The 20450-nt window shown below is 34.4% G+C and overlaps 1 protein-coding gene across 1 annotated transcript; it reads left to right on the top strand.

Annotated features, from left to right (window-relative positions):
- The first annotated feature begins 6839 nt into the window (after positions 1-6839).
- Positions 6840-15104, top strand: LOC123545581 (interferon-induced protein 44-like). Its single transcript, XM_045331906.2, has 7 exons — positions 6840-6944; positions 10277-10811; positions 11114-11163; positions 11278-11475; positions 11849-11995; positions 12353-12524; positions 12824-15104. The coding sequence occupies exons 2-7, from the start codon at positions 10280-10282 to the stop codon at positions 13129-13131; spliced, it is 1407 nt and encodes a 468-aa protein (XP_045187841.2). The 5' UTR covers positions 6840-6944; positions 10277-10279; the 3' UTR covers positions 13132-15104.
- The last annotated feature ends 5346 nt before the right edge of the window (positions 15105-20450 follow it).

Here is a 20450-nt window from a genome sequence, read left to right on the forward strand (position 1 = left end):
CCCAGACCCCTACCTCAGAGGTCAAGGTCATACTTAGACGTTAAAAGTTAACATGGTCTGATTCTTGTTCGGTCCAATATACTCTGCCATTCATCAAGAGGTTTTAAAATTACTTAGCACAAATGTTCCCTGTAATGAGCTGTAATGAGTTGATTTGCTATGTGCAAGAAACAGGTCTCAGGGTCTAAGGTCAGGTCACAGACAGAGTTCAAAGGTCAAATTCAAGAATGACTTTGTTTGGAGCATTTCTTCTTTATGCATGGAGAGATTTTGCTGTAACTTGGCACAAATAGTCACCACCATGAGGAACACTTGATTTTAGAATTACTTTCCTTTGTTGTTACTTTAAAAAAGCTTTTATTGTATTTTTTATTACTGACCGTTGGGGAAAAGTCGAGACCACTTTTCTGTGGTACAACATGCATGTTACATCCAATTTTGACCTATCTCTACCTGGAAAATAGTTGAGTGTGGACTTATATTCTATAGATTTTGTTTTTGTTTTTTTAGGATTAACGTCCATTTGTTGTTACTATAAATAACTTATATAGGAGAGATCGCGGTGACGTCACGCATTAACATCTATTTATCTTGTAGTGGGCAAAAGAAATGTTTTTACATCGTTTGCATATGGGATCGGAATTTTTAATTTCTAATAACTTTCTCGCTCGTTTATGGATTTTCAAAATTCAAACAAAGTTTTTGAAATACTTATATTTTTCATATTTTCGCATTCAAATATCTTTTTTCAATGAATAACCGTTTTAAATGACATATAATTTTAAAAGCTGCGTAGATCTAGTGATGTTCAAAACTTTTAGAAAAACACTGTAAGTTAAGCGTTCATAATTAATCCATTTTATTTCGAAATAACAATTAAAAGTAAGTCTAACACGACCAGCAAATAACCTACATACATGCAGAGCAAAATCTATCTCGGGTTATTCTGCAATAAACCACACGCGTGCAATGACGTCATCCTATCCAGGTGCGTAGAATGGTCGTAAAAAGTAGTTACCATATTTTCTAACACTGTTGATACTAGTATGTCGTGTTAGAATCGAAATGACTCAAACCTCGGGTTATTCTACGATAAACCACGTTTGAAACTTATTATTTCTTAATTAATAAATTGCTTGTTTTATAACCTTTCCATTGATCAAAAAATATATTGACATAATTTGTGTTTTAAGAAATTTTAGACCGTTAGAAAACATCACTGTTTACAAAAAACATTGACATTCGGCTTCTGCCCACCCGAGCACTGTCTTATCAGTTCAAAAAATAGAAAATACGCCGGGCGATCTCTCCTATTAAACTTTTTTTTCATAATTGGCCAAACAATCCATATGAAAATACAGGTGCTAGAATTACTTCCCTTCGTTGTTACCTTAAATAGCTTATATTGTAACATTTTTATTTCTGGCTGGACCTCTTTTCTATGGTACAACAGGCATGCTACATCAATGTGTTAGGTGTATTTTAACCTTTCTCTACCTGGTAAGGAGTTTTGTGTGGACTTAAATACATATATTTTTTAGGATTAATTTCCTTTTTGTTGTTTCAATAAATAACTTATATTATGACATTTTTTATAATTGGCTGAAAAAAAATCCATGCCAATGTAAAGGAATATGCTATGACGGGCATATATTATGACATTCTGGCACTCTTGTTTATTTTTCCTTACCAATTTAAAAATAGAATTACATTAAATCTTTAAAATACAGATATTATTAGCATTCGAAAGCATTCACCAATTACAGAATTCCAGACATTTTCAAAACTTCGTTATGTCTTCATGAATTAACTGATATATATATAGTTGTGTACATTGTTAGTATGTTGCCCTATTACTTAGAATATGTTGTATTGGCATGCAATATGTTTTGTGAAAAATAGGCGGGAGGCGTTGGTAACTCTGTTACAAATTCTTGTTCATTTTAGAACGGTTTTCCTGAATTCCGAAGAACGAGTGGTAAACAGTTTTGACTATTTACAGGCTAGTTATTCATTAAGTGTTTTATCACATGACATAAGAAACGAATTTTCCTGTTTAATGTTTCTTTTTTTTTTTTACTTAATAGCCCTAAAAAAGTGTGTGAAACATTCTTGATACTAAACGCATACAATTGGAGGAACTGTAATCGTTTAACGATTATGTAACTGGTGTGTTATTAAAAGCATTTCAGCATATTAAAATGGAGAAATAGGGCTAGATATATAAAAGTTGAGACAAAAAAAGAAAAACACGACATAATAATACTTCATTACAAGTAAGACCCTACATTATTCAAACACTATGACATATTTGGTCATAAACTTTCAAACTCGCACTTCTTTAACTAATATGTTTGTTTCATAAATACAACATTGTAGTCGTTATTTCCATTCTTCTTCATTTCTCATAATAATCAGTCATAGTAATACACTTGCTTACCTGTCGTTTTTTTTATTTATTTCTGTCTTGCATGCCAAACATTTACAACATTGATGTTTTCAGTTATGTGCAGCATGACCACAAGTCTTTTTTATCAGATTTGCCGTTTCTGTTGTTGTTCCGGTAATGCAGTTTTTTCACTTCGATCGTGCATTATTGGCTGAAAGTTTATGAACACGTGCTTAACATATCTCAGAATGTGTAAAATGTTTTAAAAGAACGCTTGCTGCCATGCCAAGGGCTGTTTCATGTGTTACATATCCTACTCCCCTGGCTTTGTTATAAGGTTAGCCTACTGGGTGATGTTCGTTACAAACCAGACAACCGCAGCTTCAATAATAAATATATTCATTCGTTTAGGATACAAATTGCCAAGACAAATTTAGACTTTTCTAAATTTCTGTAAATATCATCATGACAAAAAACTTACTATTTTGTGATTTTCATGTGTGATTTTATTTATTTTGTTGGGTTTAACGTCGCACCGACACAATTATAGGTCATTTGGCGACTTTCCAGCTTTTGATGGTAGAGGAAGACCCCAGCTGCCCCTCCGTGCATTTATTTCATCACGAGCGGGAACCTGGGTCATGTCTGATAGTTAAATAGACAGATGCAGCACATATCGGGTATGCATGCAGGAATGGTAGTATTTTAATCGCACTTGTTTTCGAGCTTTGTTTATGGATACTCCGCGTACTCCGACCTTCAAAAAGAACACGGATATCTTTTCAATTTCACCAGATTACATCTTCATTTTCTTCGTTTCTAAAAGTGCAATTTATTTCACGTCAGCCGTCTAACCATGGGCATACATAGCTGCATGTGTAGCATACATCATAATCTAGACATGGATGACAAGCAGAGTTCTCCCACGCTGGAAGAGAGAAAAAAATGAAAAGTATGTGCATGTACACACACTATTTGTATAAATTTCAAGTATACACATATTGAACGATGCCATTTTAAAGTCTATGAGTGACTGGTTGTATTCTCTTCCTGAAACTGGCAGACATTTCCATGTCAGTAAGATTAAAACAAAGCGAAAGCACTTACTAATACAGTCGAACTCCGTTCGCACGAATTCGATTGGACCAGTAAAATTTGTTCGAGTTATCGATTGTTCGAGCTATTGAACAAAACACATTATATAGAACTTTTGCCGGGATTTGACGACGAGTTCGAGCGAAGGGAGATGTACGAACTATCAGAGTTCGAGTGAACAAAGTTTAAATGTATCTGCATTTCGTATGACATAAGCTCCACAGCTATCTATATATGATACACTATATATATAAATCTGGTATAATATCAATAATGATAATAATAATGATACATAAACATATATATACATTGGTGTGGGACATTAAAATCAAGAAGTAAAATGTAAGTAACTACATTAAAGTATCCAAAAAAAAGTGTTTGTTTTCTTCTTTGATTTAAGCAGGTCTAACATGAAATATTTGCATGTAACTGTTCTTAATCTAAATTCTTGAAGGAATGTGGTTTTTTTTCTGTTTTATTTTTAAAAATACAAGCTAAAGTTAAATAAAAATAATCGCCAAAATGATGTATAGGTTTGCTTGTGAGTTATTACTAAAAATGAAAGGTTGCACACACAACTGGATACATGAACGTAGCTATTACTTAAGAGAATATCCCTTGAGTTTCGTAAATTTCGAGACATGAAACAACTTGGTTTTTGTAGCCCGCTTTTAACTACACTTCATACATATATACTACTCATATATATACTTAAGCAAAATTTACTGGTGACTGATGAAATTTGATAATACTGTCGCATTTCTTGGTGTACACGTATTGTAGATCAGATTTTCTTAATTGAAGAGGTAAGGCCTCACCAAATTAAAAAGTTGTTCATCGGATTTGCCGCTCGTATATTTTCAGAAACACAAAAAATATATTATTTTTTTGTTTTTTTTGCTTGCGCTCGCCCCATTGAAAAAAAATCAGCTCAAAATGTTTTGGTGCGCTACTTTTTACGGACGTAAAAGTGTATACATGCTTATAATTTCAGTCCCAGATTGTTCTCAAATGAATTTTAATCAAAATAAATACATACTACGCACACATCGTCTATAATAGATCATAACACTTATATTTAGTTGCATTAAAGTTATTTCCACTTAATGCAGTTAGCCATTTTCTTCAAATGTTTACCAAATTACATGCTGCAAAAATCGATTTATTTCATAGAAAACTGGATGAAGAAAAACATACTAATTCAATTTTTTGATATCATCAATCTACATTATTTTGGTAAGGGTAACTACTTATTGATGCATATCACTTATCTGTTTTCTGTTTTTCCTGTCCAAATGATCAGCATTTGCATAGAAAATTGATGGGGTAAGGAATTTACATTACGAGTTGTTTTCAGATCGGTTTCGATTTTCAAATTTTCCTATCATTTAGTAGACTAATGTTAATGAACGTTAATCTCCATTTCAGACCTTAATTGAGATAGGGCATAAAATTGGCCCAATTTGGTCTAGGTGAAGTCACATATGTATGTGATAAGTATGGTTTAAGGTTATGCATTGTTGTTTATTACATATTTTCTAACAGCATTTTCAAAACATACACTATTTGATTACAGTGTACTGTATGCCAATGTTATTACCTTTTTTCACGTGTTTGCTTTGTTGTGCGTCTGCAGGTCAGATTTTCTCAATCCCTGGGGAATTATTATTTATGTAAAAGGGCTATACATTCTATTTTAAGGTTTTTAGTCAGTCGAGAGCCAAATATATTTCTTCGATCTTCGCTCGCTCCTGATTTTCTCAAAAACCAAAAAAAATATTTGAATTATTTTTTCGCTCGCCGCCTCAATTTTTTTAGAAAAAAATCCGATGAACAACTTTTCACTTTGGTGTGGCCTAAGCGGATATATCTGAAAAGATATATACAATTATGCACATGTTTAAGATCCACTGAAGTAAATATACGCACATCGTACTCAAATGTAAGCTGTAACTTAACGTATAGGTACACCTTATGAAAATCGATATTTCTAAATGATACAATGAAGCCACTATAATGATTCAAACTTAGAAGTGTAACTATTATCTAAAGATATATTGTGAATATCTGAACATATTATAAGTATTATAATAAATTGATTATTTGTGAAACAATGATAAAAGTGATAAAATGTACATAGACAGTCATTAAAGATAATAGATTTGAATGTAACATAAAATACATGTATTGACTGGTACCCATATCCCGGTCTAAAAACGTACAAAAATGTATTGAAATGTATAGCTTTACTACAATACAGTCATTTTATTTACAACCGAGATATGTATCACCTGGTAAGATGTTCACATATTAAATTAATAAAACTATAATAAAGCAATGACCTATGGAAGCCCTGGAGGGACAACTGATTTCCGTACTTCCCGCATCTGACTTGTAACTTTTGCACTTCTCACTTCAAACTTCTTAACTTCCTACTTCTAACTTCGGCACTTCTGACTTCTAACTTCCACACTTCTGACTTCCAACTTCCTGACTTTCGACTTCCGATTTCCAACTTCCACACTTCTTACTTCCGACTGCTTGACTTCTTACTTCCTTCTTCTAACTTCCACACTTCTGACTTCAAACTTCCGCACTTCTAACTTCCAACTTCCTGCCTTTCGACTTCTGATTTCAAACTTCCACACTTCTTACTTCCGACTTTTTGACTTCTCACTTCCCTCTTCTAACTTCCGCACTTCTGACTTCTAACTTCCTGAAATTCGACTTCTAATTTCCAACTTCCACACTTCTTACTTCCGACTTCTTGACTTCTTACTTCCCTCTTCTAACTTCTGCACTTCTGACTTCTAATTTCTAACTTCCACACTTCTGACTTCTAACTGCCTGACATCCAACTTTCACACTTCTGACTTCCAACTTTCCCTCTTTGGAAGTCGGAAGTAAGAAGTGTGGAAGCTGGAAGTCGGAAGTAAGAAGGAAGTAAGAAGTCAAGAAATCGGAAGTAAGAAGTGTGGAAGTTGGAAATCAGAAGTCGAAAGTCAGGAAGTTGGAAGTCAGAAGTGCGGAAGTTAGAAGTCAGAAGTGTAGAAGTTAGAAGTAGGAAGTCGAGAAGTTTGAAGTGAGAAGTGCAAAAGTTAGAAGTCAGAAGTGAGAAGTACGGAAATCAGTTGTCCCTCTAGGGCTTCCATAATGACCAGAACAAGTAAACTACTGACCAGAATGTTACAGTGCACCAAACAATTTGCATTTCACGGAATTAAGTCTTTCGCCTTGTTTATGCCACAAGGATCCATACACACACATTATTTGACTATGATCAGATTTTAACTGCATTTGTTACAACTATTAGAACAAATACGAAATAGATAGCGCTTTCAATAATGTTGAATCGGCTATACCCGGATGAGTAATGATAAACTGAACCAGATAAACTATCTTTGCTTTCAATTTGTTTTTACTCGTGAGCGAAACCAAAAGAGAAGAAAGAAAATTTAAGGTAAGAAACTATTTTAACGGCTTGTAAATTAGTCATTTATAATACAGGAGTAGAGCAATTACAGCATAAATCTACATACTGAGTCTCTCTAAAGCAGTTAGATACTGACATACTGTTTGAAATATCCATTAGGTTCCTCCTTATTTTTCAAGAACCAAATATATGTTACATAAAATGCAAAATATTTGTACTTAAATCATTTTTTTTTCATAGTATAACCTTTATATATTTTTTTTTCCAATTTTGATTTGATGCTATTTAAAATATTCAAAAATCCATCCAAAAGAATCATAGGTACAATTTTGAACAAAAATGTGTTTAAAATTTACACAAATCTAATCTGAAGTACAACTGATTTAAGCATTTACGGGATTTTATTTAGAAAAAAAACCCCACCAAATTATGGACATTCATCTTCAAAATTCTTCACTGCCAACCCTTGCTTTGATTTCTTATTTTGTAACAATAATCAAAATGGATTGCTAATGTGCGAATTTATAGCTGAAATGGCCGAAATCAGCATTAAGGCACAAAACATCTGTACCCTATCGCACTTTGGATATATTTTATGTTAAAACTGTAAAGATCATATTACTTAGAGATAAATGTTTAATTTCGGAAAACAAGCTTTTTTTGCACCGAAACTGAAGTCTTTATTTTTCGAAAAACGGGGGGCCAAAGGCCGACATAAATTCTCGTACACTTGCAGCAGAATATTTCTTATAGAAATAGAGCTTTGATTATTCTAGTATATTAAAATAGCTTTCACAAATTGGTATAGCTACCTAGTAAGTTCTTTAAAGTGATATATAATAATTGTAATTATATATCAAACGAAAACCCACACATTAACTAAATATAGTGTTTTCGGAAAGACAAAATGACACAAGACTTTTAAATACGGAAAATACCGTGGCCTATATTTTTGATGTTTTATTTGAAATTTACACGGTCACGTGAATTGTAATTTTATCATTTTAAAACATGTATGACATTCAATGTATCGGCGCACCTCTGAAATGTTATCAACTATATATCATATTTTTATCCTTTGGAATTTCTAAGGCTTTCATAACGAAAAGAGACCGCTTTTATTCCGAATGTCTAGGTCACAGGAAATGTATGATGACTGATTTCTATCGTTTTCATCCTGTCGCTCTGTCGCAAACGTAAAAACGACACAACAGATATCTGTGTAATCAATGTTATATTCTGCTGCGCCTGTCAAAATCGATATAATGAAAAATGCAGAGCGACAGAACGAAAGACCGACACATATGCACACGCCGATAACGGTGCCGACACATGTCGTTAACAGGAGCGTAGAACGACACAACAACATATCCGAAACAATATATTATACTTTCGGATACAAAGTATTTGGGAACTATATTGAGTCACGATATATAGTCACTCTTGTCAGTTGGTGGTCAGTCCTCCGTCCGTAATTGATGTTCGCTCTTTATCTTCTTAATCGCTGGTAAGCGTTTGCATCATCAAAACGACTCTGCATAGCCAAGGTCACTACGTCCAAGATCAAGGTCAGACTTTGAGGTCTACTGTCAGATAGCTTAACTTTGAATCTGCTCCGTATTTTCGAAGCGGTTTGGGAAAATCATGAAAAAAGCATAATCGAGAAATGCGAAAAGCGTAAAAACCAGATCACCAGATCCAAGGTCAATGTCACACTTGAAGACCTTAATCTACATCACTTAGTTTAAGTTCACGGTCACACTCAGAGGTCAAGAATCAACTAGCTGAAATGTATGTCGAATCCGCATCTTCTCAACCATTTGAATGATTATCATAGAATTAGAATCAGGTGTTAACTGCAGTCAAGAGAACATGCGCTGTGCACAATCCAGGTCATTGGATTCAAGATGAAGGTCGCGCTTAAAGTTTAAAAGTCACGAAAACAATATTTGACTTCTTCTGTATCAAAGCGACTTCTGGTTGTGTCAAATAATTCACCGATAACTCTAGTTTAGTTTGTCATTGTGTCGTTTATTCATCCCACAGCAATTACAGAATGACATGACGACATTTCTATTCGTATTCTAGCGTTCTGATATCCTGTCATCACTACGGGGTTGAACCCCACAAATTAGAAACTGTCGTCCATTTGTGATGACCTTTTCTGATTATCTCCTTTTGTCGTTCTATAATTTAAACGTATTTCAGCACTTCCTGAAACATTTGCAACGTTGATGAACTGGACAGAAAGATGTCCTCGTTCTTTCCACCTGCAAAAACGACATGAGACAATAGTAAAAAGAAACTAACGTCATACCATTCAGTTATTGTGGCAGGGACAACTGAACGACTTACTGTCAAATAACTATTATCTTAGCGGGCGACAGAACGGCATATTCGCATTTGTCACTGTCACTTATGTGTCGGTGTGTGATTCCCTTGCCTCCGCAAAAAAGAAGAGTAGTAAAATGAAAATTTTATGATGCTGTTACAGAGTCGGCGTTTGCGTATGTGTCGGTATTTCGCTCTATCGCGATCCCTTGTTTTCATTCTTTCTCCTTTTTTGGGACGACAGAATACACAGTGAAACAACAATATAAGCTGAAAATATCGTTCTATAATTTTTAATGGGGCTACACAACTACACAACAAAAAGAAAAAATGGAATTTGTTTCGTCCATTATGCGGGGGCAAATAAAAATAAAATGGTAAACATTCATCAACATGTCTTTGACCACTGTTCCTGTAGCCATAGTTACTTTACAGGCCAGGCTGTCTTAGAAATGACAAATTTCAGCAACAAAAATTAAAGAAAAATGAGAATCAAATAACTTTGTTAGAATGAGTGTCCATGAACGTCAACATTAAATCGCCATTATTGGATGTACGCACGTATTGAATATACTACATACTGACTAAATGTTAGGGTTAGGTTTAACATAGGTTTAATAGTGTACTCTCAATGCGTGCGTACACACAATGCGGGAGATTTAATGCCGACCTGTCGATGAACGAAAAACCATAAAGATCTAAAAATAATTATAGGAAGTATATTGATGATATGTAAGTGTAATAATACTGTGTTACATCTAAGTTAGGCAATCAATTATCTTTAAACATAAATTGTAGTTTAACACAATCCTTCCTTGTTTTACCTGACGTGTACAAGCAGCAACATTGGTGACACAGTTAACGTGTCACTGAAAAGTACAGTGTAATATTTTATTTGCGGATAAAAAATCTTCGTAGAAATAAATGAAAAAAGGTTATATACTATAATATAGTATTCATTTCTAGTCTTGATATTATAAAAATTATAGATATTAGGTGCATCCAAAGGAATGTTTAATGTATTGTAGAAAATGGACGGACGACTTTCATTTTCACAAAAGCATGCTGTAGAACGCTTCATTGGCACTGGTGCAAAAGATTTCAATCTGCTGTATAGTTTTACACGTGATGGTGCGGCTGCAACAACATTTCATCAAAAATGCGATAACAGAGGTCCTACAGTTACAGTCATTTACAACACAAAAGGCACCATTTATGGCGGTTATATAGAGAAAAGCTGGGTTTCTGGCGGTGGTGGAGCCCATTTCAAGGACGAAAGGGCATTCTTATTCCGCCTTACGGCTGATGGAAAGGTCGCCCTTAATAAGTTCCCAGTGAAAAATCCAGATAAAGCATTTTACTGCCACGACCCTTACGGTCCAACATTTGGATCAGGTTATGACTTGTATGTATTCAACGGATCTCTGACAGCGCAAGGTACGCAGTACACACTCAATGGAAGCATGAATATGGGGAGTGCATATGACATAGGTGGACTTTCAACTGAACAAGTGACAGACAACATTAAAACTGTACTCGATGTTGAAGTGTATAGTTTATCAGGTATAAACAATAACCTACATTGATCGAAAACTGAAGTATTGCCTAATTAATGTTTCTTTGTATTTGTGGATGAAACAATAATATTTTATTGCAAAATATAATACGAAATAAATTATTCAATATATCTTATACAAAATGATTTTATGTAACTATTTTCATGTATACTTGGTATATACGTAATACGTGCAATAGAGACCGATGCGGACCTACGAATATCATATAAGAATGTAAAATGAATATTCATATCTTATGTAATTCCGAATTGGAATAAAATATCTAATCAAATTTGCTTTTGTTTTTAGAATCTCCTCTAGCAAACATTTGGAGGGAAACGCCTGGCTGGGATTGGAAGGTAAGATGGCAAAATTAATTAAATGTCAACTCTGAAAACTGTTTATTGTCAAATGTTCGACAATATACCAGGTATATAGACACCTATCATAAGTTTGGTTTCCTTTTTTCTTAGGATTTGGAGGATCTGAAACATTTTGCTGCTTCTTTTGCCCCTCCACACGGCTTGGGAATCGACATGGCAAACATTCTGGTTATAGGTCCAGTTGGAGCAGGAAAGTCCAGTTTCTTCAACACTGTAGCATCTGTTTTTCGCGGGCATATTTCTGACCAGGCTGTATGTGGTAGTGCTGAGAAAAGTATAACGTCAAAGGTAAATGTGCAATCAATCAATTTTTAAAGCTAGAAAAAAATAAAATCAGAAAAGATGATTTCATCTGCCTTTGAAATAGAAGTAACGGTGGATATAACACATTATTACAAATTAATCTGAACTTTGTTGATAACAAATTTTACAAACTTTACAATTTCAGAGACAATGAAACAGATATGTAAAGAAGTAATATCTAAGATATTTACAACAAACCCGATTTCCAAAATAGCTTTACTTGAATGCATTTAATCATTTTCGGAAGAGAAATCATAACAGGCCGAATAATCATCCTTGTAATGAGGTATTTTGATAATTTTAGCATAGGTTGTGATTAAAAGGAATATTCCGAATAATTTATATTCGTAAATTATAGTACCGGATGTACCATGTACGAGGATCGCGAATGGAAAAACCGCTGAAATTTTGCCTGTGCGACACAATGGGTCTAGAAGAAAGTCAAGGTTTAGACGCACAAGAGCTAACATACATATTGGATGGACATGTACCTGATGGGTACCAGGTTTGTTGTTTCGTAGATATGAATAACAACATAATCGGCTCTTTTAAATTGCAACGTGTTTGTGGAATGATATCAACGAAATTTTATAAATGGCTTTAATAAGGAATCACGGTACAGAAATGAACTCCATAATGAATATATATATGTATATATATCTATTTGCCCGAGGTCCGTAGGAAACGTGTTTAAAACATAACATAACATTAGAAATAAATCTGAAAGCAATTTTTCCCAAATTCCTGATTTTATCCTAGCAAACGGGGTTCTCAGTAACACAAACTAAGGACGATTTATCTAAGGTGTCATGTCATAAAACGTAATGTATAATTATATTATGTCAGAATAACTTTTTTTTAGTTTAACCCGACAACTCCAATATCCTCTGAAATACATGGATTCGTCACTTCACCAACACTTGGAAACAAAATTCATTGTGTATGCTTTGTCTTTGATGGCAATACAGCAACCATTCTCTCAGAGAAAATGCTGGAGAAAGTGAAGAGCATGCAGGCGAAAGTGAGACAGAAAGGTTTGTATTAGAATGTTATTTTTGTTGACTATCATGAACTTAAATTGAAATTGATGGCTTATCTTTTTTGTGCGTTTAAAAAAGAAATAGATAACCTGTCTGATGTAATTCCTGTACACATTGAAAAAGGTATGACAAATAAATACCCATAATATCGCAGAAAGAGGATGACTTTAATGGTGGTCTAGTTGCCATTACATGCAATTAGTCAAATTGTATAACATAAGCGAAACATATATCAAATATAACGAAATGGTGCATGTTTCATAAAAAAGTACGAAAGTCTATCATATTTCTAGGCTTGCCACAGGCAATTGTGCTGACTAAAATCGACAACGTCTGTTCCTATGTTGAAGAGGACGTGCGGAATGTTTACCAAAGCGACACTATCAAGCAGCTAGTCAACAAAGTGTCTAACGTATTTGGAGTCCCTCGCAGCTTCATCCTACCACTGAAGAATTATGAAAAGGAGTTTGATGTTAAGACAGATGTAAGCATTTTAGCAATGCAAACCTTAAAGCGGCTACTGTTGTCTACGGAGAATCATCTCTTCAACTTCTTGGATCAGTATGAAAAGAAACAGACATCGACAGACAGCTTGGAGTGATTTACACAAATCTCTTGTGCACGGAGCAATTAAATGAACACTTTGTGGCTTTTTATTTGAATGTGTACACTTTCCTTGACAGCCACAAGCTGTGTAAGCAATATAATTACTTTTATCTATTACTTTAGATAGGTTTTTTTGATAAGTTTTATTTTTTCAAATTCCATAAGGCCAAATGGCCCTTAAGGACTAACAAAACATAATACGTGGCAGGACAGTGTTTAATCGGAGAAGGTATACGATAAATTGCATATCAATTACAAACATATCAATCATTTAAGAGCACATGATAATACAAGAATAATATTAATAAGAATAATGATTTCATTAAAGTCATATAAATCAGTGCTTAACAGAACTTACTAGTGTCACATTTTGAGTATTACACATGTTACAGAATTTTGTCTTTTTACATATGAGCCGTGCCATGGGAAAATCAACATAGTCGGTTTGCGACCAGCATGGATCCAGACCAGCCTGCGCATCCGCGCAGTCTGGTCAGGATCCATGATATTTGCTTTTAAAGCCTATGGGAATTGAAGAAACTGTTAGCGAACAGCATGGATCCTAACCAGACTGCGCGGATGCGCAGGCTGGTCTGGATCAGTGCTGGTCGCATACCCACTATGTTGGTTTTCTCATGGCAAGGCTCAATTATATTTTTTGTAAATAGTGGATACATGTAGTAGCCTTTACCAATAAATATGTTATATTATTGTTTTATACTAAGAAGGTAAATGTAGTAGCATTCGGTCAATAGATATGTTATATCCTGTATGCTTATACAAACACATATATATATACGTCTTCATACATATTCACAACATATGTACACAATATGTACACAATATGAATGTTGATCTTGCCGAAACGAAACACAAGATCAACATGTTAATCAAACTGTAAAGTATAGTATCATAGTTTTATGATAATATTACGTTAAACAAAATACACTGCAAAAATATTAAACTAGGATTCTTATGGCAGTATGCCTTAAGAAAATACAAATTAAAATGACTATAAATGAGAGCTTAAAATATTAGTTGAAAGCGTATAGTATACCGTGTCTAGGCGTATATAGCACATAATTATGTTCATTTACTAAATTAATTAAATAATTTATTTATCTATACAGACTACAGAACAAAATACATACATCTGTAACAAAAGAGAGCATCTAATATTAAGAATCATTAACATTATTTTCATTGACAGCAGCTGGGTATAACCTTTCTTTTCTTAAAGCAAAAGCCCTGTTCACAAACTTTCCTAACTTTCGTATTATGCAAACATTTTCAGAATTTAACAGTTCAATAAATTTTGGCATATTTGGTCTTTTCCAGTAATACATGGGAATAAAACGTTTCCTTAGATTATTATATACTTTACATTCCAATACAAAATGGTATTCATCTTCTAAAACATCACAAGAAAGGCATTTTCTTTCATTAAGAGGTGTACTGTTTGGCTAAGTCCATCTGCCAGTTTCAATATGCAATCTGTGAGAAGAAACTCTTAACTTAGTAAGATTTGTACAAAAACGTTTGATGTTTATACAATTGAGATATGGTTGACACTTAAAAATAGCAATATGTCTGTAGAATATAGCCCTGCTTGAATTGTCTAACCTACTTGACCAATTATATACCAACCGATCTTTTAATCTTTGTTTTACGTGACATAAGAACAGGTTAGTGTTACAAACACTTTGCATAAACCATGCATTATAAAAACCTAATGTACATCAAAGATTTTTTACTAGTGAACACCAGTTTGTTTTATTTGAGTAGTTTTCACAATCATTTTTCAATTAATTATTAATTAATTGTTTGTTAACAAATTTGTTCTCATTTGTATGCAATATACCCAGTATTTTATGATGTTATAATAACGCACTGACTGGAAAGATAATCTACCGAGTTCACCATATATGATATCATTTTGAGTAGTTTACTTAACACATAATATGCGTTTGCAAAAGTGCATGTGAACTCTTTCAATTGCATTGCTATGTACAAAACCCAAAACCTCACTGCTATAGTTAAGAATATGACTAATTAGCTCTATATCAGTAAGATCCAATCTATGAAAAGAAGAAATATTTACAAATTTATTACGATATTTGTTGAATTTAAATATGGCTTTCATCGCTTGGACTGCAGTTGTATTTTGTGCTTTTGCAAAAGATCCGCCTGTAGTGAAAACAATACCCAAATATGTAAATTTAGTAACAAGATCAATAATCCACTCTTTATAATAAAAATTCATATCTCTAGGTGATCTACCCCCTTTTCTAAATACATTGTATCATGAGTTTTGTTTTAGACGTATTCATCTCTACTATTAGCAAAAATAACAATATCATCGGCATACATAATCAAAAACATTTTAAACATATTGACATCAATGCCTTCAGTTTCACTTTTCATGTATTGATCTTCTTGGTCATTTAGAAACATTGAAAAGAGAAAGGGAGATAAGCATTCACCTTGTTTTACATCAAGTACACATTCATATTCATCACTTAATTTGTTACAATATTTTACACTTGCTTTCACTGTTGTGTACATAGATCGTATTATATTCAAAATTTTGCCGCTTACACCTAATACTATCATCTTAAACCATAAATTATCACACAAAATGTAGTCAAAAGCTTTAGTAAAATCAATGAATGCACAAAAAAGTTGTCGGCCTTGGTTAAGCATGTGAGTAATAAGGCCATGCAATACAAAAATATTATCAATAGTCCCCATATTCGGTCTAAACCCTGCTGGTGCTTCTACATATACACCATATATTTCAGCCCAATTGGACAATCTATTATTTAGAATGCTGATAAAAAGTTTACCCAATACACTAAGTAATGTTATGCCTCTATAGTTATTTACGTCACTTTTGCTGCCTTTTTATGTAATGGAATTACAAAACCTTCAGACAAGCTTACTGCAAAATAACCTTTTTCTTAAATAAAGATATTAATGATGGCATAAATACATGTTTACCATGAATAAAAAATTCCTTCAAAAGGGTATCTGGGCCTCCGCTTCCACCAGGTTTAAATTGCTTTATATCTTTGGTAATATCACACTCATTAATTGGGATATTTAATTCATCAAACATAACTCCAAATTCATCATTTTCGTTACGTTCAATAAAATATGTAATGTCCCCATCTGGCTCGTAAAAATGGCTCTGTGGGTTATTGACAGCTTTAAAGTATTGTTCAAAAGTTTCAATATGTACATTGGATCGTTGAATACCAGCACTTTTCTTTAACTTTTAGATGTCAAGAGATGGTTAAATATAAAAATTAAATCCATTTATTATTTTTTACATTAAACAGTCGGCTATTTCATACACACTTTTATCAACATTCTTGATCCACTCGACAAGGACAACCAAGCATCGGACAGTTTAGAGTAATGCGTGTTATTAACGATGTGAATAAAGCTACTATAAATAGTATAATGTATATGTCATTTAGAATTGTTTATGGGGATGTGGTTTACAAACTTCGTAAGATTTTAGGTCATGGCAATTTTCCAGTTGTATTTGGTAAAGTCATTAAATGTTTTGTTTTTTTTTTAAAAGAGGTTATGACCCATCTTTTTGAGACACACCGCATGTTTGATGTTCAGCCCTTTTACAGTTGGACGCTACGCTTTCCTCTTTGATTATGTCTGACGGAACAGGTGGAGGACTCTATGATAGGTATGATAGGTATTTCTTAAATCCCATCGTGACACTGTTCGCCTGTTTCGTCGGGCCCTTGAGGGTGTTTCCCTTGTTGCTGCGTCTTTTGCAAACGCATTGAGTACACACGTTTTAGGTTCTTAAGGATTGCATTTATACAAATATACAAGAGAAATTTTTGTTTAACAATGCATGCCTTCTGTAGCCTTTGTGTACGTTAAGGTTTCACCTGGCGGGGATAACTTATACTTACACTGTCCTGTAACTTGGGAGCATGGTGGGGGTAAGAGTGAGGACAGGTGCACGATAAACCGGTTTAAGCTCCCCAGTGGTGGTTTTGCCATTGACCGTTCCAAGATGGTGCCCACTCTGTTCCTTTATTTGTTCGTCTTGTACTTGTGTGTTTACTTTGTATGAGCGTATGCGTTGGTCGTGCGCGCGTCCGCGTGATGGTTTTTCGTTTGGGGAGGCTGCGTCTTTAGAACGTGGCTTTCCCTGATGGATATTCGTCTTTGTTTTTTAGTCATATAGACATACCAAATTCACCTATTTAGCTGCCTTTATTTGTAGTTGGTGTTTATGTAGTTTGATACGTTTGAATATTAAAAACAGAGCGAAGTCGATCACAGCAAAGGACATGTCATTGAAAGCAAAGATGAGTATACGGAAAGCTAAACCGTCTTTTTTGCTTTATGGTTGGTGTATATATGATGTACAATTTCCTATTATGTGCTTTCTTCATCGTATTGTGTAGACTAATCTATGTATGTTGTGCACGCTTTATAATATTATGTTGATTTTCTGTTATTATAATATTAACATGTAGATTTGTAATTACATGGTGTAGGTTTGTCACTATATCATACGATTTATAAAATTTCGAACCTTGAGATCATCCAGGATATATCAGCAGAAAGTTATATATGAGCCGTGCCATGAGAAAACCAACATAGTGGCTTTGTGACCAGCATGGATCCAGACCAGCCTGCGCATCCGCGCAGTCTGGTAGAGATTTATGCTGTTCGCTAACAGTTTCTCCAATTGCAATAGGCTTTAAAAGCGAACAGCATGGAGCCTGACCAGACTGCGCGGATGCGCAGGCTGGTCTGAATCCATGCTGGTCGCAAACCCACTATGTTGGTTTTCTCATGGCACGGCTCATATATGTTCCTGTAAAAAATTGCAAACTTTGAAAATCATTTTTTCTTTTGTTCAAGTGGTAACAGTTCTTAATGTTTAAAAACGACAAGTGAAAGACATTGTTGCGGAATAATTTTCACTCTTCAGAATAGTTTTCATTCTGTAAAACGACTGTTTTAACTGAATATACATATGTGGAATACTCTCCCTTTATAAAGTCTAATTGCAGAATTACACGTTTATGCATATTTTCGGTTTGAATGGTTTTGTGTTCCAATTTTGTTAAGATTTAATAAACATTCCTAACTTAAATCTTTGTGTTCTGGTCCTGTTGTGTTGTAAGTTTATCACACATTGCATTTTGATAAGTATTACATATGAAATTCATGGCAAACAAACGGTTGAGAGAACATTAGTTTTTGCTAGAACAGGATCAGTAATAATTGAGTTTGTACCATTATTGGGTTCCCGTATCCATTTGAGCCGCGCCATGAGAAAACAAACACAGTGCGTTTGCGACCAGCATGGATCCTGACCAGCCTGCGCATCCGCGCAGTCTGGTCAGGATCCATGCTGTTCACTTTCAAAGCCTATTGCAATTAGAGAAACCGTTAGCAACAGCATGGATCCTGACCAGACTGCGCAGATGCGCAGGCTGGTCTGGATCCATGCTGGTCGCAAACGCACTATGTTGGTTTTCTCATGGCGCGGCTCATTTGTGCTTGCGTTTTGTTTGTGGTGCAATAAATACCGATGCAGTTACTCCTGTTTACTTTTTTCATTACATATAATGAGTTGTAAGCACAAAGTAGTTTTAATACATGGGTATTGGATCTTTTGCGATACCCATTTTAAATATTAACCATTGTCATGCTAAACGGGATTTATTCTGCCTTTGCAACCAGTGCAGATCATGATCAGCCTGCATATCCATGCAGTCCGAGCATGACCTGTACTGTTCGCCATTCAGTAAGTATCGTTTTGGTAAGCACTTCTTTTAACAGTTAATAGTACAATGGTAATGTCCAATTTGAAAAAATGAACAAGCTAGATCCTGCAACATTGATCGTCGATGGGCAACACTACTGGAATAATTGTGACAGGTTACAAAATATCGTTTTCATTGGAAATTAAAATCGATAACCAGTCTTGCTGAAGATCAAAGTTCCGCACGTCCAGAATACAAATATTTGGCCTAAACGTTTTTACATAAAATAATAGATGTAATATCAACCTGTTTATAAAATATATGTTAGATTCTATTGAGTGGACACCGTTTGTCAGTTGTAATTCAACTGAAAAGTACTGTGTGGCAGACAGAAACAGCTCAGGAAGTAGAGGGATATCTATGTCGTTATTTATTTTATTATGCTTATTAATGAAATACTGTGTTTTAAATGTGATCATTCACAGTGCCTGCGTATCACATATCAATCTATGCATATCTTGTAAATAGTATATCTAGATAAAACATGACATTTTAAGTTAAAAATAATCTTCCAATTAATATCATTATTTCATCCGGCATGTCCAACGAATAGCGGAATTAAAAAAAAGGACTGCTTCTGCGTCTTTCTAAAGAAGTTGTATTTTAATCACATTACTGCACTAACCCCTTCAATCTATGACCTCTGAGTGTGATCTTGACCTTTAACTTTGGGGTCTGGGTCTTGCATGTGGCACGAAAATATGTGCTCAGTACATGTAATAGTGATGACAGAGTTATGGACCGGAGACGAAACAGACACCTCCATGTAAGTCTTGGAACTTGTATTTGGACCTGTATCTTGAACGCGGCAGGTCGTACCATTATGGGGTACATTTTTGCCAGTTAATATCCCTTGATGGATGGCTGAATTATTGACGGACACGAATAGAAAGGACTGACAGCCTGACAGGCTGACGGATTGACAGACGGACGAGACAGATGTTTATAGTACCCGAAACCGGTTTTTAAACAATTGTGCACCACCAACAAAGGTTTTTACAAATTTCTGTAAATACTGTTTGAATAAAAGCATCCTGTGTATAAATGCTAACCAGTTGAAAGGAAACAAAACCAGAGCTTCTAAAAGAAAGAAATTTAGTGTACTACCATTTATCTATACCGTTGTCCATTTCTACGGACAATCTACAATCTACCTAAATCAACAACACATAAATGTCCTAAGTGATAAATTGTTTACCATCTTAAGAACGTCCTCTCACATATGAAAATAATCGTTTGAATTAATGAATTTTGGCTTAGGTCTTTTATCATAGGTACATGCGATAGCTTCAGAGGAAAAGAGTTTATGTAAATTGTGGACAATGGACGATGGACGCCGGACGCCGGGCGATCCACTTACTACTATACATACTAATAGCTCAACCTGCACCTTCCTTTCAGGTGAGATAAAATGTAGATATAAAAAGTAATGAAAACCAGATGGTTTGCTTTTAAAATACCTCTGTCACTATTAAAAAGGCAAACAACGGTCGAT

Source organism: Mercenaria mercenaria, chromosome 1, assembly GCF_021730395.1.
Source record: "Mercenaria mercenaria strain notata chromosome 1, MADL_Memer_1, whole genome shotgun sequence".
NCBI classification, from domain to species: domain Eukaryota; kingdom Metazoa; phylum Mollusca; class Bivalvia; order Venerida; family Veneridae; genus Mercenaria; species Mercenaria mercenaria.